Raw genomic sequence first — 26,072 nt, forward strand, 5'->3', positions numbered from 1 at the left:
TTGACATAATTCGTTTATCAAATGCAAGTAGACAGTAGTAGTACCATATTGATATTCAAAAAGTACAAGAAAGTAGATTCTGTTTTATTCCTACTAACAGCATTAAATATAACATTACATTCACAAAGTTTTACAAACAGAAGTTCGTAAATTAACTTCAGCGGGTTTCAGAGTTTAATGAAAAGTTAATGAAATCATAAAAAATGTGACATGCAATCATTAACCAACGCCAGAGAATCATGAACATGCAAGTGAGATAATTACAATATTTATTTAAAATCTCAGGGTGCTTCAAGTAAACATATTAGGTGAAAGAATTTTAATGACAACAACTCTGGGAATCCATGTGCTGCGTGGAAAAAGGAAAAAAGAAAGAGCATGAATTTGTGCATCTATCCCCTGGTTTCAGGTACCCAGACTATGAGCTGTTTCAACTAAAGGAAACTTGCACTAACTGATCTTAAACTATATATTTCAGAACTTGATTATTTAATACTGATTGTGTGTAATTTAGTTACTATCCAGCTTTGGTCACGCGATTTAAAAATGTAATGAATTTAAAGTATTCCTAGCTACTACAATTTTTATTTTATTGAGTTGAGTGCAAGTGCAGTATTTATGGAGTGCAAAAGGCAATACGCAACAGTAGCAGGCTTTCCCTGTGCCTTCAAATGTTATTATTTGATTAATAAGCTGCTGGTTACAGCAGAGAAACAAACAAGTGCACTGTACCTCTTAGACAGATACAAACATGCAAACATAGACTTTGCCCCAGCAGAAACATGATCAGCTCTGTTTTTTGGGCGAATGTGATAATTTATTGTCTATTTACAATCATGATGAACAGTACGACATCGCTGAAAACTTGTAAACGGTTACAAAAATCATTTATTCTTGTATCTGGTCACTATATGGCGATACGTGCTCATGCCCTACCTGAGAAAATGTAGAAAACTATTCAAGTTTAATGTAAATTGCGTAGATGGTATCGAGCTCATCTGGGGCTTGAGCTCACTGTGTGTCGTTGAAGCTATGATTTAACAAATCAATTTTTTGCACGTAGTATTTCCTCACATTTACGATCGACACATTCAGGTCATGTAAACATCTCTGTGTATGCTGACAGCGGGACATTATTAAAGAGGGGTTTTGGGTAGAGGGAAAACCACTCTCTTAGTGAGGGTGAACTCTGGCTGCGGCATCTGCTTCTTCAAACCGCTTTTGTCCGTCTTTTTGCTCACGTCGCTGTTCACCTGAGTCAGAATGGAGAGTAGATCGATACCCCTGCATGCGCACAAGACAAAGAGGCACACGATTAGAGTCAGGACACGTTACAGTAACAGACCACCCACCCAGTCCCTCCTCTCTTTAAAAGACATCTGTGTTTAGAAAGCTAATTTAATGTAACTTTTAAAAAAACGTTCTCAGAACTTTATGGCACTGCATGAAAAGGTTTTTAAATGAAGGAAGCAGCCTATTCTTTGTGATTGGTTTTGTATTAAAGTAAAAGTTCACCAAAAAGTGAATTCCGTCATCATATAGTGACCCTCAAGTAGAACCTGTCACGAATGTCTTTGTTCTGCTGAACACAAAGGAAGATCAAAAAAGTTCAAACCAGGCTGTTTTGGGTCACCATTGACTTCCACGGTAGAAAACCCCCCACTATGGTAGGCAATGGTGACCCAAAACAGCCTGGCCACAAACTTTCTTTAAAATAGCTTCCTTTGTGTTCAGTAGAACAAAGACATTCGTACCGGTCTGAAAATACTTGAGGGTCAGTAAATGATGACTTTAAATGTTTGGGTAAACTATTCCTTTAACACACATACAGTCAGTGCTGTTGTTTAAGCAAATTTAATATATATATATACGGTTCATAAACTTTTTTCAAAGACAGTCGTGCTATTTTATTACTCTTTGCAGAGACGAGCATAATATTTTGCTCGATGTGCCCTCTTGTGGTGTCAGGAGAGAAGCCAAAAGCTTGTTTTCCCCCTAAGATTATGCCTTTTAAATTAGAACAGAATTCAAAATTTGATCATATTTAAGCAGAAAATTCCAATAAAATTTTTCAATCTGTTTGACAGAGTTTGAATTTTAAGAGTAGCATGCAAGTGCACCAAATTCAACCAGTGAGTCAAAGAAGAAATGAGTTCACAAATCTGATAATACTTCATCTATCCAACTAGAAGGTCTGGTATTTAATGTATTATGTATATAATGTATATAGCTTCTAATTTTTGTCCCTGCAGTTAAGCCTCTGATAAAATTTTGATCGATAAGACTCTTCTTGTTGACTGAAGGTTATTCGATCAGGGGCAGCCCTAGTAAAAAGGTAAGACCTGCTCTGTGTGAACAGCTCCTCAAAGTCTCCTTCTGTTTAACCTGATAGAAAGGCTCACTCACTTTGGCACCAGCAGCTTCAGGTTGTGGCAGAGGGACTGTATGAACCAGGTTCCTTTGTCTTTTTCCCTGTATGAGACGTAGTGTGGCACAGTGGACATGGCTAACAGGTAGTCTGCCATCTCAGGTATGGAGTCTATGGGTACAGCTGCATCGCTGACCGGCGTGACCTCATCATCTGGGAAAATGAGAGGAAATGCCGCTGGCTGATCTTCGTTTCCCCTGCAGGCCTGGATGAAGAACAGTTTGGGTTTATTGAAGAGAGAAGGGCAATGATTTGGACTCAGGGTCTCTATCAGCTCCCTATAGTTGACAATCTCTTCATCAACCCCGAAGATGCCTTTTATTTGTCCGTGGCTCAGCACGCAGCACACCACGCAATCCGCTGACGTGTGGTCACGAGCGGCCAGGTCCCTCAGCTCCTGCAGGATCTGATGGCCTTCACAGTTCTGTTTGACCAGGACCTCGAAGCCCAGCCACTGGAACACGACCTCTAGACTTCCTGTGTGCACAAAAAAGGACAAAAGTGTTATGTAACAGTTCGTTCTGACCATGAGAGCGTTTTTAGTTATAGATCCATACGTGCTGGAAATATAGGTCTGGGTCGCCGAAGACCCAAATATGTAATAATGATTGGTTTAAAGGTTGAGATGGTTATCGGTCTACTCTCATGTGTATGTGTTTGGTGAATGGTTTATACAAGCATGCACTTTTGTCAATGTCTGTTCCTTCTCTTTTCCGTAGACTGTTTTTGAAGTCACAGTTGTTGATGATCAGACACGTTCCTCTCTTGTCCCCCTTCATCTCATACTGCTGGATCTACCACACAAAAGACACACAAAAGTCTTGTGGTTCTAGCAAGAACAGAGCTAGCTACGGATCAAAATAGTAATGACCAAATAGTAAATCATGAACACTATTAAACAATTCACAATCCTAGGGTTTCCAGTATGTGTGTAGGTATTTGTTTTAAGCACTAGTTGTGGTTTTTACCCACGCATCTTATTTTCCTCTCTGATGACTGTATCCTGTAGCAGGAAGTGCTTTCTCTGCAGAAGTAGTAGCCTGCGTCTTCGGTGATTGCTTTCCATCTCCACTCTGATCTTCTGTTTTCTCGCTGCAGCGTCTCAGGCTTTTGGGTTCCAATCAAGCATTACTGAGCACCAAAAAGTAATGCCACCACCGGTCTAATACAACATTGGCCCTCCTTGTGCTGCTAAACAGAGTCCTGTGTTACTTTGCACAAAGACATTAGCAGAAGATCATTCATGTCCTTAGGTTGTGAGGTTGAGACACCATAGATTGGAGTGCTGGGTCCAGGACATCCCACAGATGCATTAACATCTGAAAAATCTTAAGGGCAGGACATCTTGATATCTTCATTATGTTCCACAGATCATTCCTAAGCAGTGTCCAGATCCTGCTGAAAGAAGCCACTGCCTTTAGGGAATACCGTTACGAGGAAGGGTTTACTTGCTCTGTTTAGGTTTAGGTAGGTGTCAGATTGATGTCCACATGAATGGGTCTTACATGCCCAAGTAAACTAATGAGACCAGATGACCTTCTTCCTCCTTCACTACCTTGCTTGTGTGCTCATTCTAGGGCAGTGGTCTCAAACTCAATTCCTGGAGAGTTTAGCTCCAACTAAACCTGTTGGGTTTGATATGTAAGAGGCCACAAAAACATCCTCAAACTTTGTTGTTAGTCTAAAACGGCAGTAGATTGTTCTACTCTACTGCATAAAATAAGTGCAAATAGGCACCACCTCCTCAGAAGATGATCAACGCCTGCATTGATACACTATATTGACAAAAGTACTGGGTCACCCCCTTCCAATGAACAGGTTTGACTACTTTAGTAATATCCACGTGTATCTTAATGTTAAAACATATAAAGATATTCTAAGGAACTGTGTTTCTAATTTTATAGCGGTTTTGACAGGACCCTTTTCTATTCTGAAATTATTCAATTATATAAATTATGAAAACAATCATCAAGTGAACACAGAAATTGCACAACATTAAAACTTATTCTGAAAGTGTGGTAACAACAGGCAGACATTTTACAGCTGCATTATTTGTTCAGTATTGTCCAAGTAGCCACAGTTTTTGCAAGAGAAGAATCAAACAAAATTTGATAATCAACATTATGCTACGTTGGTTGAAAACAGTAAAATCATCTAATCTGAAAAAGGCTTACCCCTGGATTTTCAGTCACAGACACTTTTTTAAGCTCTCGTTTTCCACCACTGAGTGCTGGCTCTGATCTAAGACACACAGGTAAGATTTTCAGCTTGAAAACGGACATCAAAAATGATGTTGTATAGAGATGTACTGCAGTACCTTCGGTCAGACTGAGCCTGTTCACCCGCTCCTCCATTCTGTCAACTATAACAAAGAACAACAGCAAACAAATACACTTTTGTATTTAAGAAGTTATTTGTTGGTATATTTAAATAAGCATTATTTCTTTGTTCCAGATAGTTTCACTATCACACACATCTGTACAGAATGACAACCTACAGCACAGAAACGATTCTGATTTTACACATCGGTCGTTGTTTCACATAGAGTTTCACATAAATAAGTTTCAAAATAAACTCACCTGATGTAAGTGACGTCGGCGACGAGGGCTGTGTAAAAGAGAGAAAGATTATCACCGGGTTTCCACAACAGTATTAGTCAGCACAACATCGATAACTACATTACATGTCTCTTTAGCTGTAAATCTGCATATTAGAAAGATTTCTGAAGAGTCATGTGACACTGAAGACCGGAGCAACGATGCTGAACATCTAGCTTTGCATCACAACCATAAATTACATCTTACAAAATATCCATAATTTTAATTGTAATAGCATTTAACAGTATTAGTATACTTTTAATCGAATAAATGTGTGGATAAATATTTAAATAGAAATCTCCCGCTCCTAAAACTCATGCATTAACATAGAAATGAGCATATAAAATATTTTTTCTTCTCGTGATCCACAGAACAAATATAACATAGGGAAGAGTAAAACATTAATGCAATTAATGCAAATTAGGCAAATGAAGTCATACCGGAGCAGGTGAGTACAACGCTGGAGTAATATCCCCGATCTCCTGAGCAATAACCATTCCACCTGAAAAAAACTACATCTGTAAAAACACAAATAAATGGGTGCCACTTTATATTAGGTGGCCTTAAATACTATGTACTTGCATTTCAAATAATTATTATCTGTAATTACATTGTTGCAATACAAGTACATTGCACTTGTTTTTTATGTAAAGGTCAACTAGTATAAAGTGTGACCAATAAATGTTTAATCCTATAGTTTTTTTTTAAATACACCAGCAGCATATTAAAATCAGATCATGAAGTAATAAATCAGCCGCTCACTCTCACAACTCTTCTCTTTGTATTGAATGATTCTTTTTTCTAATCTTGGGTTGATCTCTGCTATAATTTTCTGCAGGACGTCCAAATGATTGTCATCCAAAAGGGCCTCCTTCTCCATCTCCAGAAACAACTGCAAGAGCGTCTAAAAGACACGAGGGTTTACAGGCGGTTTAGTCTGGTCACGTGCGGAGATGTCAGAGCTCTGAGGCCGTGTCTGTATCTCTCACCATGTCCTTCTCCAGCTTTTTACGGGGTAGCGTTTTAAACAAGAGGAATTTGATGTTTTTCAGGTCCTGCTCACAGATGGACTCTGACAGCTCAAACAACATCTGTCTGAAAACAACAAGCACTGATGATCATTACAAAGCAAATACAACAAAGCTTTGGAAGCAATCAAAATCAACAAAAGAGCAATGGCGTACAGGTGCTACGACAAGTGTCAGTTAGCATAGTACATAATTAAATTAAATTAAATTAAATTAAATTAAATTTTTATTTATAATTTAATTTATATATATTTTAAAATCAGCCTGAACTAGCCAAAGTGCTGTATATAAAGTTAAGAAGAAAAAAATAAGAGGAACATAAATACAAAAGAACAAAGATCAAATCAGATAAATTAAATTATTTAGGGCTTTGTAAACAAAGTCTTGTAGTCGATATGATATCGGACGGGCAGCCAGTGCAGAGAACGTAAAATTGGTCAAATTGGAGCTGGTGCATTTTGAAGGCGAGAGATAATCCAGAAGGCAAAGAATTACAATAATCGAGTTAGGATAAAAGCATGAATAACAGATTCCAAACTTTTCCTGCTTAAGAAAGGTTTGACTGGCGCTAACTATAGTGTTGATTTGTTTATCTAATTTAAGACCATTATCTAGTAGAAAGCCTAGACCTTTAACATCCGAAGTAAGATAAGGAGTAAGAGCGCCAAGGTAGCTTAAGTCTTCATCTGGATTCACTTTTAGCCCAAACTGAATGATTTGGGTTTCATCATTGTTTAATATCATGAAAATATTTGTAAGCCATAATTTGAGTTCATGCAGACAAGTCGCCAGATTTATGCATAACTGATCCCAGATAACATATGATCCCAGCGGTAAGAACTAGAGGTACACCACGAGGAAGGATGGACACCTGGACTGACTAGAAATGGAGCCAAGCAGCAGAGATACCAATCCAGATAAACTGAATCATTTTTCCTTTATTTTTATTCTTTGGGATGATATTTTGCTAATTTCCTATTGTAAATATATCAAAACCTTATTTTGGATTAATAACATTTGTTAAATACTTAATTTGGACAACTTTAAAGGTCATTTTCTCAGGTCATTTAGATTTTGTTTTTTGCACCCTCAGATGCCAGATTTTCAAATCGTTGTATCTCAGGCAGGTATTATCCTGTCATCAACCATACATCAATGCAAAGATTATTTATTGTATAAATCAGAAATTGAAAATGTGCTAGGGGCTGATATATATTTTTTTATTCTGTTTTCTTTTTATTTATTATTAAAAAAAAGTTAGGACAGAAAATGTGCTTTTATTAATTGTATATTAAATGAAAATGATATAATGTTGCTAATGTTAGCTTTCTAACCTAACTATCTAACATAGTGTAAACAGAATCTATCAAAATTTTCACTAAGTATAAACAGCATCTATTGATACTTGCATTTAATGTAAATATAATTTATCACAAAACATATGCTGTTTAGATATTTAGATTCTGTTTAGATATTTTCATAGCTTTCTGGCCTTTGACCGGATCAAACAGGTCTGTTACTAGCAGCTGCATCCTCACCTGTATGGAGAGATCTGTGGGCTATATGTCGTGCCGTTGGTTGTCATGAAGTCCTCTGAGGTCAGACTGCGGATCAGGCTGTTGTGTCTCAGGATCCTGAGCAGCTCTAGCAGCAGAGACGGATCCTCCCTGGACAGCAGCTCCCTGTTCTCCAGGAGACCGAAGAGCTGTCCGGCCGAGCTCACAGAGCTCAGGTCTTTCAGACTCAGTAGTTCAGAGCAGAGGAACACCAAGTCCTGCACCTCATCCACAGACAGAGACTCCTGCACCTTTAACAGCACCCGCTGAAACTCCAAACCCGCCTGCATCTACAAAACACGCGCAACAAAGTAGTATGTACATGAATCTGTGATGTGCAATTTAGTTATTGCCATATCATAACAAACATTTCTGGCTTTGTTTTTGCACTGAAATGTGGAGAATATAAGTGAATTAGATTTGTTTAAAGATATATATTTTAATACAGTATAATACAGCATTTAGTTTTGGTTTGTTTACATATTATTAACCCTTTGTTGTAAAAGGTTTGGGCCATTCTGGTCTGGGTTATTCCATCTTAGACATGGTTGTGTGGCCAATTGGTCATTTACTGTATTATTATCTAGTATAACTGTATTTTGTATTATCACCTAGTATTGCAAAACCACTATTCCTTTTTTAATTTACTTGGTTATTTTTGTCATGCCCCCACGACAAATTTGGGGTTATAGACATTATGGAAACCTTGATATTGTCAGCTCAGCATCCTTCTAGCGCATTAATATGAACATATATGAATATATATGCTTTTTTAAAACCAGAAGCTGTTGACTTGCATTCTATAAACAAGAAGGACCACGGTTTCAGTTAAAAAATGACTGTTCTACTCAAGAAATAAAAACACTTACATGATGGGTGAGCCCAAAAAGGTAATACAACACTACTACAGTCTATACAGAAAAAATACAAACTCAGCAGACACATCCTTGCCACAGAAACCAGAAGAAACAACTAAACGTACCTGTCACAGGATGTCGACTAATGTGTACACAACCAGAAGTCAGTACCTATTCCCATTTCACTTGCTCTTAATTTTAAATCAATTTTATGCTTTTTTCAGGTCAAAAAGTCTTGTGTTGGTGCTTTGGAACATTTCCTTATGAGGGCAAAAAAGTTGAGAACCACTTCATCTTCAAGAAATGTATTTGAATCTCGTATTTAATATTTTACAGGGCGTGTGTGTGTGTGTGTGTGTGTGTGTGTGTATGCTAATAAAGTAAAACCAAGAGAATTGTTAGGTAAGTGTGTTATTCCCATATCAGACAGGTTTGGTCATGCTTCAACTTTTACTAGAAACTACATTTTGTTACCGGAAAAGCTGTAATCTTGAATATGCTGAACTACTGACGGTCATGCTACCAAAACAGGTTATTGTCACAATCTTGTTACCTTACTGTTCAACAGCACCTTAGTGTTAGTCACTCTTAGTGACTAATTTTGTGTCAGACGCACAGTATAGCCTGAACATTGCCGTCTACGTTTTAAGACAAAGACATTAAATTAAATGTCAAGCATAATATTTCATATAAAATCGAACTCGGGACTGATCAGCCCGGTGCGATTATTTGTCTTTAATCAAACACACACTGTCCTAAACACTTGTGAGAAGTTAAAGTCGTTCGTTTCGACATCTCATTCAAAAGAATTCAATGACTCACAACACAACTTACCATGCCTATACACTTACGAAAATTAAGCACGGTTTTATTAGTAAGTGTGTGTTATGACATATATTTTGGCGCATCGATTACCAAACTTTTACTACAAATACAATGCTTAAACCGTGGTTAGTGCATCAAAACCATTTGGTTACCAATTGTAGTTTAACTACTATATAGTAACCATGGTTTTCTGGTTTCACTTGTATTAAAACAATGGTTAGTTTTCGTAGCTACTGGCACAATGACTGTAACACACCCTAGAAAGGATTTCTTACAGTAAACCAGGTCCAAATCCGCTACTAGGGGGACAGAACGACTTTAATCCAGTTTATGAAGCTGCGACACACACACAAACAGGCTATTCAACGAAACTTCACTGAAACGTCGCTATTCATTTACTTCCCTGCTGAAAAAAAACAAAACAAACAAAACCCGCTAGGCTTTTTTCGGCAGGGTAGATTTAAATAACTAATAAAAACACACACACAAAATCACGAATGCGCCTATACAAATTCATACTTTAAGATTTTGACCTGCTTTGACCAATGGAAATCAAATAACAGCCAAAATCAAAAAACCTCCCCCCGGTCGAGGTGTAGAAAGCGCGCGCACTGGACGAGACGAGTTAAGCGCGCGCTGTTAAAGCGACAAGGTCCCCTTGGTCACTTTCTTACCTCCGACAGCAGCCTCGTCCTTCCCGGTGTGAAAATTTGAGCTATCTTCAACATTAGCCTACTTTCTCCTCGACATATCTAAGTGTTTAGACACGCCTCCTCCTCTAGGCCACTTCCTTACTGAAGTTAGTTTCGTTTTCAAAAGCCACACACTTTTTAAGCTGCAGCTAAGCGGCTTATTAAATATTCGACAAAACACGATTACTGTAAACGTGGAAAGCTTACTTCCATTATTTTATATATACACATATATATGTAAAATACAGAAAAATGTGAAATATTGCAATCTAAAATAAGTTTTCTGTTTTAACATACTTGAAATATAGGCATAAAGCTGGCATTTCATCACTATCTACTCTCTCTAGTCTTATCACTGTAATATTCTGATTTATAATCACTTGTTGGAAACAGTTTTGCTGATTAATATTTTTTAAACACGTGATACATTTGCACGCTACCTGGCTTTCCCCCCATGCATATATTGTTTTTCAAAAACAGGAACTGGAAATAAGACATTTCCTTTCATGATTTTGTGCAAATGTCGTATCTTCTTGACTACGCGTTAAACAGTGCCATAATTAGAGCTGATAGTAAATCATCCGTTCTTAAAATACGCCATGCTTGGCCTAAAAGCCTATTCAGCACGCATTAAACACATCTCCATAATGGATTCGAGCTTAATCACCATTTTTAATAAAACACATTTACTGAATCGATACATCTTATACAGCTATTCCTGTGTGAATAATAAACAACGATGAACTACTAACCCCCGTGCAACACGTCCTAGCTTCAATAAACATTAGAGACTACAGGCAGAGGTGTAAAATACTGTTGGTTTTATTGTTTACTTCGATGACTTTTTCTTACAGTTCAGAGTAACAGCAGCAGATAAATAGAGAAACATTTAGGCTGATAAACAGTGCTGATGAAAAACAGAGGAAATATCAAAGGCGAGTGTCCAAAATTGAACCGTAAATGTGAAAAAAAAACCTGGGAATTATTGTAATTTGCAAAAATGAGTTGCTTTTTTAACAAAAGATAATACATTCATTCCTTTTCATTAAAGGATAATAAGCAACAAAATGTTATTTTTCCTGAAGCTCGGCGTAACTATCACATCATGGCTAAAAAAACAGGGTCAGCTGTGATACGTCGGTTGTGGTGTTTTAATGTTTTAACCCTTCGCTTTGTGCAACAAGTTTGTTTGCATAGTAAATAAAAGTTTTGTAGCTGACATGCACACACAGCACAGCACAGTCTCTGTACTATACATATTCCTATGGGTCGGGCACTCATACTTCATACGTACAGAGTAATAAGCCCACTATAGTAAATTCATGCAGCAAAGCAATCATTTCCAGTAGGGTTAGCAGCCCTGACAGCTGAGGGAGATGGACGATGAGAAAGGCCATATAGTAAAGTCTGAATAATATCTGACCATCTGTACAATTACAATTGAGTGGCAAAGTTAAACAGATGAAACAAGGTAGGACTGATCAGGTTATTGCATGTATTTCGGGTGATCAGTTACCATAACACTACCTCGCCTCATCAGGGGAAACAATATCACAGTAATATATATATATATATATATTGCAAACTTACGTCTTTACTTTAGATCTTTGGCTTAGAGTCACCGTCCCATTCAGCATCTCATTCTATAGATGTGTTTGATCATAGACCGACAAATAACAGACAAATCAACGCGCGGTGTGCCAGATATGCACAAGCACAACTAACACACAGCATTTATACGAAATAAACGTTGTTATAATAACATACTTGGAATAAACGTTTGCTAAAAATGTCACAAACATCTGTAGAAATGGGCACTAAATGTGCTCCTTAAAAAAAACAAAGCACAAGGCAACAAAAAAATAAATGTATGAAAAGTAAAATTACGTTATAAATGAAATTAGATTTCACCATAAAGAGATAATTCACCCCAAAATAAAAATTCTGTCATTATTCACTTTTTTTCTCTCTGCAATTTTGTATGGTGACAGCATATTCATTTCCGCTTGACCACGACTGAACCAAAACAGGTAGGTTATTAGGAAGACTTCAGGCAGAGAACATTTAAGGGGACCACCGATCCTCCTCGTGTATGTAGCATGCAGTTTAATGCTCCAACCTCTAGTAGGCCAAAACTCAGCTAGTCTCAGCCTCGGACGCCATCTGATATATTGAATTGCAGGCTGACTTGTTATTGCAGGCACGGTGCCTTTACATTTCCTCGCCCCTACACGTGACACTAAACAAAATGAACTGTAAACGGTTGCTTTACATGCTAAAACAGGCAATCTCTTCGGTGGTGCTTGGCCAATGAAGGCATGGTTTCAGAGAATAAACGGACTCACTGTCCACACGAAAACGCGCAGGTGGATTTATCCACTCTGAAACCCGGTTTCTAAAAATATCCAAAATGCCTTGATCCATCTGGAAGAAGCGCCTATACGTCAAACAACGTATGCAAACTTTTATTTAATGCGAACTTTATTGCCAAAAGTGATTTTGCCTACTATATCTTGAATATAAGAGGAATCAAGAAGGTTCAAACTGTGAAATCTGTGTATTTAAATAAGTGCATTTTATAACCAAAAAGACTTCTTATATATTTTGAATAGTGGTTAAGTATTAGTTTAAATAGATGATATACTTATCCAGAGAGAAAGCTTGCAGAAACACTGTTTTGATTTCTGACTTATTTTGGCTTTCTGATACATTTAGTCTCGTCATATAGTCGTTTATATAGTGTTTATTTATATTATGGTAGTTTGAGTCTGCTTTTTTTGACATTATAAGACCATGTCTCCATTCACTTTCAGATTATGGAGTACGGTTGCCAAAATAATTATTGTTCCACTGAAGAAAAAAATTCACACAGTATTGGAAAAACACAAAAGTAGAAACTAATGACAGAATTTTCATTTTTGCACGAGCTATTATTGTCTCTGGCCATTTATATGTAAAATCCATCCCATGAGTTCAACTCAATATGTCTCTCTAAGGCTAAGCCATGCAGCTATCAATTATTTCCATTAAATAGGCAATCAAGAAATGAAGGCGGTCTGAGACTGTGTGGGTAATATTTATGCTCTTTATAGGTTGTTATGCTGTATCCTGCTGAATATGGGTATTAGCCATGCAAAACCTTCAAACAGGCGCCAAGGCCAGGCCCGTGTGACGTCATGCTTCTGTAACGTAAGAATGATCTGATTGGCTGCTAGGGTAGAGGGAGATATGTCAATAAAGATGGCTCAGTGAAAGACGGTGGTGTTTAAAAAGGGGGTGGAGCTACATAACTAAGGTATTGTTGGTTGAATTCTTTACTATTATGTGTGACATTTTCAAGTATAACTAATGCCAGAAAAGAGCAGCAAGAACAGCAGCCCAGCTGAATAGAGAAGCTCTGGTGATTGGAGCGTTCCTTCCACTAGATGGCAGAAGCGTTTGGGTCGTACCCGCGGCGTTTGACGTTTCTAGTTGTTTGGAAGAAGAGGGAAAAGAAAAGTTATTGGAAAGCAAAACACTTATCACCGTAACTGAGATTCTGTTTCAGTTCCACAGAAATCAAATAAGAGAAATGAAATTCTACAATCTAACGAACTATCTGCACATGCTCTGCAATGGCTGAAATGCGTTGCTTATGCACTGAAGTCGTTTACACATTGTGGAACTGAAGCAGAACGATCTTTACTACAAATTATAGCACTGTTGCCATGCCTTACATCGGCGGACAGGGACAAGGGCGATTGACTGGCAATGGGCTACTTCAGTGGAAATGGACTGCTTTGAGAACAGACCACACTCAGTGAACATGTGATCTATTGATGGGGTGTAGGTCTCAAGGGCGTTCACACCGACAGCAATTTATGCAACAAAGAGCAAATGTGTTTTTCAAACAGTTAATAACTGCTAGTGTACTGCTAATTATTAATTGATATCACTCAATGATCACGATCACGTCGTTCCAAACCAGTAAAAGTGTTGAAGTACTTGGTAGGTTGAAGTAATGAACACTGTTAAGGTCCAGAATAGTCTGCCATCAGTGTTATGAAATGACAAGAATACTTTTTGTAAAATTAAAATTCAGCTCTCCTCCGTTTCTCTCTTCGTCACCGAAAAAGCCATTTTGGAGAATTTCGCTTGAAAGCACTGCTTCCACTATTCTGTGTCAGCCACTCCACAATATTCTCTAAAATGGCTCTACAGTGATGGGGAGAAACACATTATTGAATAAAGCAGTGATTTTTATTTTCTTTGCATACGAAAATATTCTTGTCACTTCAAGACATTCAGATTGAATCACTGATGGCAGATGGTGCATTCAGATGATGTCTTCTTTCGCACTTTTCTGGACCTTGGCAGTCAGTCAGAAGCCTCCCTGTTTTCATCCAAAATATCTTAAATTGTAGTTCGAGGACAAAGAAAGCTTTTACGGGTTTATACCCAACACGAGGAATAAGTGATCAATGAAAAGTTTAGTTTTGGGGTGAAGTACCCCTTTAACTAATAGAAACTATATAAACATTTTCCTTACACTTTGAACACATGTGAGTGCACACCACTGAATAACCATTGTTTTTATACATATGAAATGTAACATGAGCTGTACTTGCCTTTTCATGAAAAAGGATATGCTATCACCAGACTTTAACCATTATGATGGAGTAAATCGATTTTTTTTAAATCAGAACAGTTGCTGACATTTTTACTAATGCAAAAAAAATGAAAAACATGCTCATCATTGAAATGTCTGTTTAGGTTAACGTATGTATGAATTGCATTCATGGTATATTTGTAGATCTGGACAAACCCAATGAGCTCCATGTCATAGACCCAACTGCGAACATCGAACATGAGCAGTCAGCATCACATCTGCTAGATTTACTGCGACTCGACAACCTCCGGTGAATTGCTGTCAATGTGAGCGGCCCTTCAGATGACATCATTGGTCATGAAATGATGCATTTCCTGCACACCCCCATGCAGATGGATAACTGTGTGAGAGAGTGAAATGCCAGCATTTCTGGACATGGTCATGCAGACCTGTACCAGGTGCGTTTGTCAGCCAGCGCCTCCGCAAAGAGACAGGGAGTGAAGAGCGCATGTCATGTCACAAAGGCCTCTTGAGTTTACTCAGGACTGAAAGAGAGCGCAAGGGTTATGATGGTGTCTCACGAGTCAGCACACTTTTCTTACTTCAACACACTCACTCACTTCAGAAAACATTGCACTCGAAAAAGAAAACGTAGTCATCATGTACTCATCCTCCAAACCTGGATAACTGTCGTTTTCCTGTCAAGCAATAATGACCCAAAATTCAAATTCTGAATATCTAATCTGATTTATAATATTTTGTCAACGTAGTGCAAACTGTCCCTCCAGTTACTTTCAGGTCTGACAACTAATTGAATCCGGGGATCCCACTTTATATTAGGTGGCCTTAACTACTATGTGCATACATTTAAATAATAATTTGATACAATGCACTTATTGTGTACACACATGTTCTTACATTGTGCTTATATTTTTATAATTATCTATATGTAATTACATTTGTAACCTACCCACATTACCCATACATTATTACACCTTAACCCACCCTTAAACCAACGCATACCACCAAAACTTACTCGTATCCACTTTAAAAGCAGCAAAAGTGTTTTGCAACACAATATGAACACAATACATATATTGTACTTATTTTTAGATGTAAGTACACAGTAGATAAGGCCACCTAATATCTTAATCATAAAGGATTGTAATCAAATTGCTAAACAGTCTTGACTGTTCTGAAAAGAGCACGCTCCGGCACTTCTGTTTCACAGACGAAAGAAAGTCATACGTTTGGAACAACAAGAGGGTGAGTAACTGCTGACAGGAGGTTCATTTTGGTGTGAAAAGCCCTTTAAAACAGTTTGTTGTAGAAGGTTAAGAATCCAGTCAAAGAGTATGCATAGATACGTACACTAGATACCGCATTAGACTGCTCCAGACGATTTCAGATGCTGTTCATCAGGCACATTAAAAATCCCTTATGCATGTATTTGTCCTGAATGTGCATTTTAGAGTACTTCAAATATTAATGAATTCAGTTTGCAGTAAAGTATAATCTATATATAGTGATCCTCAAATCTGGACCTCGGGATCCATTTTCCTGCAGAGTTTAGCTCAAACCCAAATCAAACACACCTGAGCATGCTAATCAGTGTCTTCAGGATCATTGGAAAATCACAGGTAGGTGAGTTTTATCAGGGTTGGAGCTAAACTCAGCGGTGCATTGGACCTCCAGGGTAAGATTTGAGGAACCCTGGTATATTAGTTTTCACATATTCTATATATTTATTTCTGTTATGCGTATAATTGAGTAATCATTTAAACACTTGGTTTGACTGTACCAGCATGGCAGATGGCCTATGTATGGTAGAACAGCTGCTAATGCGGTATATAGTCGTATGATTGATTGTGCTGGCTGAAATTAACCGTACATTTAATTGCACAGACAGACCACTGAATGCAAATCGCTAAACTATCCTAAAGCTGTTAGCTTCAGCTGATTGTAAACTATCCATTCCCAAACGTTTTCTGCACCATGTAGATTGAGCCTCTCCGGCTTGTGTCTGTGAGGCTTGCGGATGGTGAATGACAACTGAGGTTGCGTGTCTTTTTAACATGCAGGTCAGGATTTGAGCTGGGCCCTTCAAGCTGGTTTGAGGTTCTGCTGCAGTGACTCTTGAAGGGCTTCTGTCCTGGTACAGCGTCTGCAGCAGAAACCCAGACCGTGGCGAGTGTAAGCTGCAAGTATAGTGCTGTCTGAAGTTAGAGCGAAGAGACATGCAGACCGCTTACTTAAACCCCCAGCCCGTCCCACCCAGGACTATAGCTGCCACCAGGATGGCCCCCGCGATCGACCCTATGATGAGATTGGTGGCACTAGGACCTGTTTGGGCGAGTGTGGGGAAAATGGGACATGAGCTAGAAAATCCCAGTTCCAGCAAAACCAATAGCTTCTACACAAGATCTAGCAAGTTTCGAGACTTTCATACCGGCGTTCAGCCTGCATGTGAAAACAAATTGATAAGCTCGATCACTTCACAAGCCAAATCCAATGTGAGATGGAAAAGGGGCTTGCACCACATTGTAAAAAAGTTCAAGACATTGATATACTCACATTTTTCATCCTCCCACTGTGATTATAGGAACTGTGTATTAACTATCATATTCGAAATAAATGTTAAAGTTTTCACATTAACAAATATTTTATCTTAGCATGTAAAAGTCTTCTATCAGTACGTTTTTTTTAAAGAAATGAATATTTTATTCAGGAATGCTGCTTTAATGTTTTAGTTCACTTTCAAATTATAATTTCCTGGTAATTTACTCACCCCCATGTCATCCAAGATGTTTATGCATTTCTTTCTTCAGTGGAAAATAAATTATTCTAGGACATATTCCAGGACATAGTAAACTTCAGTGGGTCAAAATGAAAGTTTCAGTGCATCTTCAAAGGGCTATAAATACCAGACGATGAATAAGGGTCCTATCTAGTGAAACGATCGGCCATTTAAAAAATAAATAAACAAATGTACGTGCTTTATAAACATTAATATTCGCTTTGCTACGTTCTGCAATGCGCGTAGCACTTATTACATTGAAAACGTCATGCTTGACGTGGACCATCTATGGCTGTGTTCAAAATGCAATACTTGCTTACTGCTTACTACCCAGTACAGAGTGAATACTGCCTACTATTTTTAAGGACTAGTGTGCAAAACAGTGTACAATAACCCAGTGGTTCTCAAAGTTTTTCAGTGGTGTAATGCAATCTTCAAAGTGAGCAATCTGAGTACCCCTTTTTAGACCTTTGCCATTAGAGACAATATTTTCTTTTCTTAAATTGATTTACAGGTGCATTTTCTTTACCTTAGGCCAATGTTTTTTAACATTCATTCATTTATTCATTCAGTAAGGAGGCCGTAGTTATGGGTTATTAATCACTAACTATCTTAATTGTCAAAGCTAGAGATTCATGAAAAACAGTGCTGCTGCTTAGTGATACAAAGCAGTATATTTAGCAGCAAACCTGGCAAACGCTGCTTGTGTGATTTTGCTCGTGAGAATATATGATTGGTTTTAATGTGACTTTACGTTGGTGTAGAATGAAATGACTGCCAAAGCTCAGCACTTTGTTTGCATACCCCCACCGTGCACCTCACCCCCAGAACCACTGCAATAAGAAACTAATATATCAGAGTAGTATGCTTAATTGTCCCATGACAAGCACTAATTCAGCACAGCTGTCGAGGCTGTTACCTTACAAACAGATGTGCTCACTCTTTTTACAAAGGCTGGTTAATAAGGCTCATAGTAGTAAACAATGCAATGTTGCCCAGTTGAACTAATTTCATAATTAATCAACTTGACATATTTGACAGAACTGAATCAGCAATGAGCTGCCTTTAAAACTATTTTAATGGGAAAACCTGATATATAGTGACACTTAATATGCAAATAGTAGTTAGGTGGCAGATATTTATACTTCACTACTGTGGTACATTATAAACCAATTACGATTATTATTATTTAATATCTTTGAAACAATCAGTAATTTATAAAGGGTTATACATCATTTGACTTGATAGGAAACATGCCGTAGAGAATACAATACAATTTATGTCTTACTAACGATATTGATTTTAACTTTTGTACTGATTTAAGTTGACAGTAAGAGTAGTATAATGGCCTTTCGAACACAGCCTATGAAAAGTCACAATTGTCGTCACTAGCGAAAATATTCTTTTAGGTTTCCGAACATTTAAACATCCAGGATGTGCACACGAAATCTGAATTTTAAGCAATAAACTGACACAAAGGCATTTGAATATGCGTCAGTGAACATTCAACAACTTTTGAACTTCTTCATTTGTAATCACCGACCTGACACTCCCGACTTTTCAGCATAATAATTATTATGTGTAACGCGAAACAGAGCAATGCGAGCATCTGTGTTTATAAAGCACGTACATTAATTCATTTATTTTTTAAATGGCCGATCGTATCACTGGATAGGACCCCCATTCATCGTCTGGTATCATTTATAGCCCTTTGAAGATGCACTGAAACTGTCATTTTGATCCTCGACCGTTTGGGGTCCACTGAAGTTCATTATATCCTGGGATATTTTCATCAAAAACCTTCATTTCTTTTCGACTGATGAAAGAAATGCATAAACATGGACGACATTGGGGTTAGCAAACTATCAGTACATCATAATTTGAAAGTGAACTAGTCTTTTAAACTGGTCGAATGAGAAAGACACCAAAGATATTAACCAAGCGTTACTAGAAAACTGTTCTAATTCACTGAAGTCAACATATATCCATGATAAGAACGCTGAAATCACTTTAAAGGATCTCAAGCTCTTGAGCATTCAAAGTAGCGAGAGACAAAACTGCAGCATTAACTATTATATATGTAATGTCTACTATACTTATTATATTCTGATAATAAACAGAGCACTGTCCTCCATTGGGGATGATTGTTATCATAGCTAGTGTGAATGGGTCTTTACAAACGATTCCTATTTCAATTAAATATGTCTCCATGAAAAAATCATCCTACTTTACAGAAGCTTTCAACACGGATCTGCGTATATTTCGTGACTTGTTCGATGCAAAATGCAGTTCTGACTTTAAAAGTGTCCACTGAGTGGCGCTTTAAGCCTAATGCAATGATTTTCTGTGTAAATCGATCCACCACGATTTCTCTTCCGGCGTCTTATGTGGATGCTCCGCTCTCTCTGTATGTGTTAGTGTCTGAGCCACAAACCCTTGGGTCCCTCGTCTTCATCAGGGGGCGGTTCTTTCGGAGGGTCGGGCATGCTGCAGTCCGTCCCCGCCCAGGTTGTGTCACACGTACACGTCGCCTCATTATTGCAAACCTATTTAAATTACAATCAGAAATGCATGCTCACGCAGAATCATTTGGCTTGTATTGAGCGTGTGCCGTCAGGTTCGCCTCACCCCGTGGCTGGAACAGACGTGTCCGTTGGGTCCGGAGGGACAGGAGCTGAGGTTCAGATACTGAATAGGGAGGCACTTCCTGTCCAGACACATCATAGACGGGCCGCATGGAGTCCCATCCTCGACATACCCGAGATCGGTCTGATCATCCAGCAAGACGTGACCACCGCTGAGAAAACGGCATGTGTGCGTTTATTATTCAGTACATCGGCCCGGATCACCAGCATTATACATTAGTCTCTGCGTGTCTCACCTGCAGTCGATCAGTCTGCCCTGATGGTTGAAATTTGTGGGAGTGACTTCTCCTTTCATAGTCCCAATCCGAGGCATTCTGCCAGTGTTAGTGCACAGCAGATAGCCACAAAACACATCACTGCAACACAGACAGCACAAAAATCACAGTGACTCCCGTGGGGCCACAAGAAGGTGATAGAGAGTCTCTGAAAAATAGATTTAAGAATTACATTTCTTTCACGCAATAATTTTTAAATAGTGCTGTCAAACCAACTTTCTGGGTCTTGAAAGTGATACTTTGTCTATGATGGACCAGAAAGCTTTCGGAGTTAACAAAAAAATATCTTTACTAGTGTTCTGAAGCTGAATGTGTATAAAGGTTTTCACGGGGTGAAATATTAATGACAGAATTCAAATTTTGCCTGAACTATCCCTTTAAAATAAAAGTGAATAAATAGATCTGTAGAGTTTTATAGCATCAGCATCTGAGAGGGTGTTACAGAACTAAAGTTTTAAAGAGGTTTAAGTTCTGATTTGTTATTTGTAACCAGTAAGTCTTAAACTTTAGAGCGTTTTTTCTACTGTTTATGCTGCAGAAATGAATTATACTTCATTGCAGCTTGAGGAGAAATGTGCCATTACTTGTCTAAGCAACCAGGCGATTCTTGTCTGGTAAAAAAAGAAAAAAATCCACTAGAACATGAGGTATGTCCTGAGTATCTTAGTGATCGGTGGGATCTTTTTGACTCGGGCCTGTAAGCAATCGCCCACATAGCGTCGAAGCGTGGAGTTTTGCATGCTTTTTAACTCACTGCTTACTGCACTGGATCCATTTGTCTCCGTCTTGACCGCAGTTGCCCTTCTCTGAGCCCTCTGTGTTCAGCTTCTCATAACAAAACTTCTCCGAACTCGCAGCCTCTGAATCAAAAGCACCGAAAGGGGGAAGCAAAGATGAGTGTCCTTTCTCCTCCTTCAAATGATGTGCATTCTCTCTCAAAAGCGTAAAGACAAACTTTGCATTTCAAGGGGACGAATGCAAAAGATTCATGAGAAAATACGAAGCGCTCAAATATTTTTGTATTCTATTTTTGGCACTTTTTCCTCTTAGGGGCTCTGTAGAAAATATTCCCCATCTGTGTAGCAAAATGAGGTGTATGTGGCGTTGGTAGCGGAGCAGACTGCTGATTGGCTCTCAATGATGACAGAAAATGATGGTCACTCACTTGGTCCCCACACATATTTACACTGGCTGTCTCTCGTCTTGCACTCTCCAGCATAGCAGCGTCCCTGAAAAGACAAAACAATCTCACTAATTAATAATGAAAAAGAGATTAATCAGTATTTTAAAGATAATAAATACTACATCAATACTAATAACAGTGCCTGCTTGACAAAAATGTGCTGATAATAAAGGAATAATATAATTGTTATACATATACTTCTTCATCAATTTAAATTTCTATTCTTATTCTTTCAATAGAAAAAGTTACCAAAGCGATTCAATGACACACATTCTAAACAAATAAATATGTAAACGTGTAATATCTTTAAAAAAAAATTATTTTGCAAAGAAATTTTGATTGGCGTACTCATATTTGGCTCCAAAACTAATATCTAGCATACAAGCATTTTATCAGAAAAGCTTTAAGATGGTGAGAGGTCTGGTTATCGCTCACCCTGCTTTCTGTAGGTACTGTTCTGTCATTGGCCATTTACAAAAAACCCTTATTGGTTGACCAGTAATAAATAATATCATCATTATCGTTTTTCAGTGGACCGGCAGCTTTAATTGCTATTTTTCATGAATAATGAATTGATAGCTTGCATTTTTCAGAAAAAACTGTCACTATAGCAGTTATATTTCTATGTGTGTGTACCTGGTTGAGCGAGCAGAAGTGACCGTCCTGCTTGTGTAGATTGGGAGGGCACTGCACACACACACACACACACACACACACACACACACACACACACACACCATGAATAATCAGACCGTTACATGTGTTTGAAGAAGTGCTGCTACTGTATGTCACTGACCAGCCCTGAGTCTCCTGAGCACGTCTCTGAAATATCACAGTCATTCACTGCATAGCGGCACGAGTAACCTCGAGGATAGAACTGAGACAGAGAGAGAAAGAGAGGCAGCTCCTGAAAAGATGTGTGCTTCATTGCATTGAATGTGCGACCACAGTGTAATGCAATATTTAAAAATGGATAGCATATAAAATCTTATTGTATACATTATGATCCCATATTAAATATAAACAGTACAGACACATATATTATGTAAACAAAAAACACTTATTTCGGATGATGCATATTAAACATATAAAAAATATGCATTATTAATAAATAAATACACAGTTAAAAACCGCATGACTCTCACCAGACATGTGTTATTGCAGCAGGGTCCGTCGCTGCAGTGAGCACCATTAGACAGAGAACACTTTTTACAGCACTCTTTAATGCACTCCTGCAACACACACACACACACACACACACACAGCTGAATACTGTAGAAGCATATGATATTGATTAATTATATTGATTGCTATATTTGATGAACATTGATAGGAGTGTATTAATATTGAGAAAGAGGTTGTTTGAGTGCTGTATCACGTGAACTCACTTCTCTCGGTCCGCAGTCACACTCTTCCCCCACTTCCACATATCCATTTCCACACTCCGTGTCTTCAAACAGCTGCAGGACACGCATGCAAAAACAGGCGTCACATCTTGATGAAGAGATTTACAAACTGCTGTCCGAGCCAAACAGATGTGACATGAACTTTCCTGAGGTTCAGCAGATGTGCTCAGTTACACATAAAGACATTATCTATTAACTAAATCCGATTTCGCTAAATAGACACGGTTAAAAAGAAAGGTGCAAGAATATTTCAATATTAATTCAAATGTGGACATATTTGGATTGCCATAACCCGAATGAGCCAATATTACGGTTTAAAACAACTAAAAGTGACACTGTGCACTTGTAATGTTCTTCAAATCTTATAAGTAAAATAATAAACTGTATTCATAGATAATATAATATTAATGAAATATAATGTCACTTAAGTGTACTTAGAGGTACTTTCATGACTGTTTCTTAACACATTTAAGTACGCTTTGCAAAAATGGCAAATTAAAAGTTTAAGTAGCTCCTCAGAAGCCTGAAAAAAAGTTTCCAGTAGTCTAGAGACTGATAGGCTCCCACGTCACGAGACAAACACTGAGTAGAATTCAGTGTTGAAAATAACAGAGTTGGTGTGGACAGGGCCTTAATACTAAAACACAGGTAAAGTACTGCATTATAATTATTATTAAGTTATACACTTTAAATGTACCAAATTGCATCATTACAAATGTGTAATCACAAATATTTCAAATAACACGATTACATTAAAGTATAGTTTAGTTTTTTTCCAAGGTATATGATTAGTACATACTACAGTGCACTTTAAACATATTTCAAAGACAACAGAAGTAACTGTGAAATTACATATAAAGATTATACTTAAGTGGGTTTAAAACACTGCAATTCTAATAACTCAGTTTCAACTATAATATGTGTTCATTTTCATTCAAGTGTCTGAAACATTACATTCATTATATTACATTTTCACTCAAGTACATTTTGTACTTTTTTTAAAGGAACACTCCACTATTTTTGAACGTAGGCTGATTTTCGAACTCCCTTGGTTGAGTTTCACTATTTTTGAGTCCATTCAGCAGATCCCCGGGTCTGGCGGTAGCACTTTTAGCTTAGCTTAGCATAGGTCATTGACTCTGATTAGACCGTTAGCATCTCAGCAGGTGCGATGATATTCAACAATCTATGCTAAAGCTAAGCTAGACGTGCTCAGCCAGACCCGGAGATTGGCTGAATGGATTCAAACTGCTTCCAGAAATAGTGGAGTGCTCCTTTAAGTGAAGTGTGCTTGATTTCCACAAGGGCTAAAACTTAGATACAGACATCAAGTGTAAAGTGTAGACCCGGCAAAATCTGATTATAAGCACAAGGGAAAAAAACGTTATACCTTCTCATTCTGAATCTTGTTACTTTTAAATAAAAACTGATGCAGGTGATGTTAATGGTGTTGTCTGACCTTGCTGGGTTTGTTAAAGAGGCAGGATCCTCCTCCCATCAACAGGAACTCTTTAAAATCAGTGATACTGCACTTAGAGAAAGTCCGCGGGTGCTGGACCCTGAGAAGAGAGACAGACGCAGACATCAAAAAGCCAAAGTTCAGCAAGTGTAACTAATATTAGATGTAAAAATGTAAATAATCAAAATTTTAAATCAGTTGTTGATCACTGTGTACATCAAAACGTATGTGTGGATCATCTTACCCAGTGTCCTCCATGATACAGCCCAGCCAGGAGTTTGTGCACCCACAATCCTCTGGCAAATAACATAACACATACACACACACACACACACACACACACAATCAATCAGTCTTTTCCTGATATTTGATGTATGTCAGTACCAAGGTAGTTAGCAAGACTTTTAAATGAGTGTGTACTTCTCTTTGATACTGAATCCCATTGAATGCCAAGATTCTGAGCCAAACTCTGGGCCAGCAGAGGTGCCATCGTCCACGTAGAGCCAAACTACACACACACACACACACACACACACACACACACACACACACAGACAGACAGGGATAAAGCAACTAGGAAAGCACACACTTCATTTGAGTTTAAAGGTTGGAAGTTGCGATTGCTCTTTTTCACTATTGTGACGTAAATTTCGATTACATATAAACGTATAGCTATAGATTATATATATGATGTGAACATCATTTTCATAATGCACTGTATGGATGACTAAATGCAATGGTAAAAATATAGTAAAAATTGTAGCTATAGCCTCAGATTCAGTAATTTAATGCATTACCATTAAAGCCAGTAAGATTTTCTTTCTTTTTGCTGAATAACATTTATATTTTTATTCATCAAGGACATTTTAAACTGGCCAAACGTGACAGTATAACATTTATAATTTTACAAACAGATTTATATTATAAATAAATACTGTTCTTTTGAACTTCTTATTCAGCACAGAATTCTGAAAAAGTATCATAAGTATTAATAATAATCATGTTTCTTGAGCAGCAAACTATCATGAAGGATCATGTGACACTGAAGACTGAGTTATGATGCTGAAAGACCAGGAATAAATTATGTTAAAACAATTATTATATTTACTATTATAATATTTCACAATATTGCAGTTCCTACTGTTCAGTCTATTCAGTCTCTGTGAGCACAAGAGACTCAAAAACCGTTTAAACAGATCTACCTACCCCAAACTTAACCTATATATTAATGTCATTTTTGTAAACATTTTATGCGATGTTGGTACACTGAGAGTACATTTAAGATATTTCACTCACCTCGATGATACCAACCCCGTGACTGACGGAACACACCCCTCCGAAATACGCCAGGCTGCTCCGGGCGTAGTGAAACGTCACATTACTGCACACACACACACACACACACACACACACACACACTTTAACCTCCACACATGTGAGTGCAGTTATTATGAACAAACATGAACTCACGAGAACAGATGCACTGCGTCTGCGTGCTGCCTGATGTGCTGCTGCCTGTACTTGGAAAAGTTTCGCAGCATCTCGAACGGAATCACGCTAACGGGACTGTGATCCTTGTCCGTCCAGATCTCCACCGCCACCAGCACCACGCGAGTGTTCAGGTGTTCCTTAAAGATCTTCCATCAGACAGACACAAAGAAGACTCCGTTAAAGCCTTCCCATAACTCCTGTTCATTGATACACGCATCGATAAGTATGTTAATGGGTTTGAAGTG

At 38.0% G+C, this 26,072-nt stretch overlaps 2 protein-coding genes across 6 annotated transcripts in view; both read right to left on the bottom strand.

Annotated features, from left to right (window-relative positions):
• Positions 1 to 63: 63 nt before the first annotated feature.
• casp10 (caspase 10, apoptosis-related cysteine peptidase) lies at positions 64 to 10,103 on the bottom strand. Its single transcript, XM_043248535.1, has 12 exons — positions 9,966 to 10,103; positions 7,592 to 7,899; positions 6,015 to 6,120; positions 5,788 to 5,929; positions 5,466 to 5,527; positions 5,008 to 5,035; positions 4,746 to 4,790; positions 4,625 to 4,669; positions 3,401 to 3,555; positions 3,114 to 3,222; positions 2,407 to 2,905; positions 64 to 1,284 (listed from the first exon to the last, which is right to left on the bottom strand). The coding sequence occupies exons 1-12, from the start codon at positions 10,017 to 10,019 to the stop codon at positions 1,137 to 1,139; spliced, it is 1,701 nt and encodes a 566-aa protein (XP_043104470.1). The 5' UTR covers positions 10,020 to 10,103; the 3' UTR covers positions 64 to 1,136.
• A 684-nt stretch (positions 10,104 to 10,787) lies between these two features.
• The window catches only part of LOC122351499 (disintegrin and metalloproteinase domain-containing protein 23), a 30,542-nt gene continuing 15,257 nt past the window's right edge, over positions 10,788 to 26,072 (bottom strand). The window contains exons 11-26 of one of the 5 annotated variants that reach the window (XM_043248581.1): positions 25,807 to 25,973; positions 25,633 to 25,717; positions 24,757 to 24,844; positions 24,581 to 24,632; positions 24,337 to 24,436; positions 22,860 to 22,931; positions 22,617 to 22,703; positions 22,268 to 22,348; positions 22,108 to 22,158; positions 21,454 to 21,517; positions 21,043 to 21,148; positions 20,250 to 20,369; positions 19,997 to 20,165; positions 19,803 to 19,914; positions 16,824 to 16,914; positions 10,788 to 13,450 (exon numbers count right to left, since the gene is read on the bottom strand). In XM_043248581.1, the coding sequence (XP_043104516.1) occupies positions 13,405 to 13,450; positions 16,824 to 16,914; positions 19,803 to 19,914; positions 19,997 to 20,165; positions 20,250 to 20,369; positions 21,043 to 21,148; positions 21,454 to 21,517; positions 22,108 to 22,158; positions 22,268 to 22,348; positions 22,617 to 22,703; positions 22,860 to 22,931; positions 24,337 to 24,436; positions 24,581 to 24,632; positions 24,757 to 24,844; positions 25,633 to 25,717; positions 25,807 to 25,973 (1,491 nt within the window). In that variant the 3' untranslated portion in view covers positions 10,788 to 13,404. Of the gene's footprint in view, positions 15,117 to 16,823; positions 16,915 to 19,802; positions 19,915 to 19,996; positions 20,166 to 20,249; positions 20,370 to 21,042; positions 21,149 to 21,453; positions 21,518 to 22,107; positions 22,159 to 22,267; positions 22,349 to 22,616; positions 22,704 to 22,859; positions 22,932 to 24,336; positions 24,437 to 24,580; positions 24,633 to 24,756; positions 24,845 to 25,632; positions 25,718 to 25,806; positions 25,974 to 26,072 lie in introns of all 5 variants that reach the window. The other 4 variants (XR_006251761.1, XR_006251762.1, XM_043248583.1 and 1 more) reach the window with 4 other exon arrangements.

This window comes from Puntigrus tetrazona, chromosome 9 (assembly GCF_018831695.1).
Source record: "Puntigrus tetrazona isolate hp1 chromosome 9, ASM1883169v1, whole genome shotgun sequence".
NCBI classification, from domain to species: domain Eukaryota; kingdom Metazoa; phylum Chordata; class Actinopteri; order Cypriniformes; family Cyprinidae; genus Puntigrus; species Puntigrus tetrazona.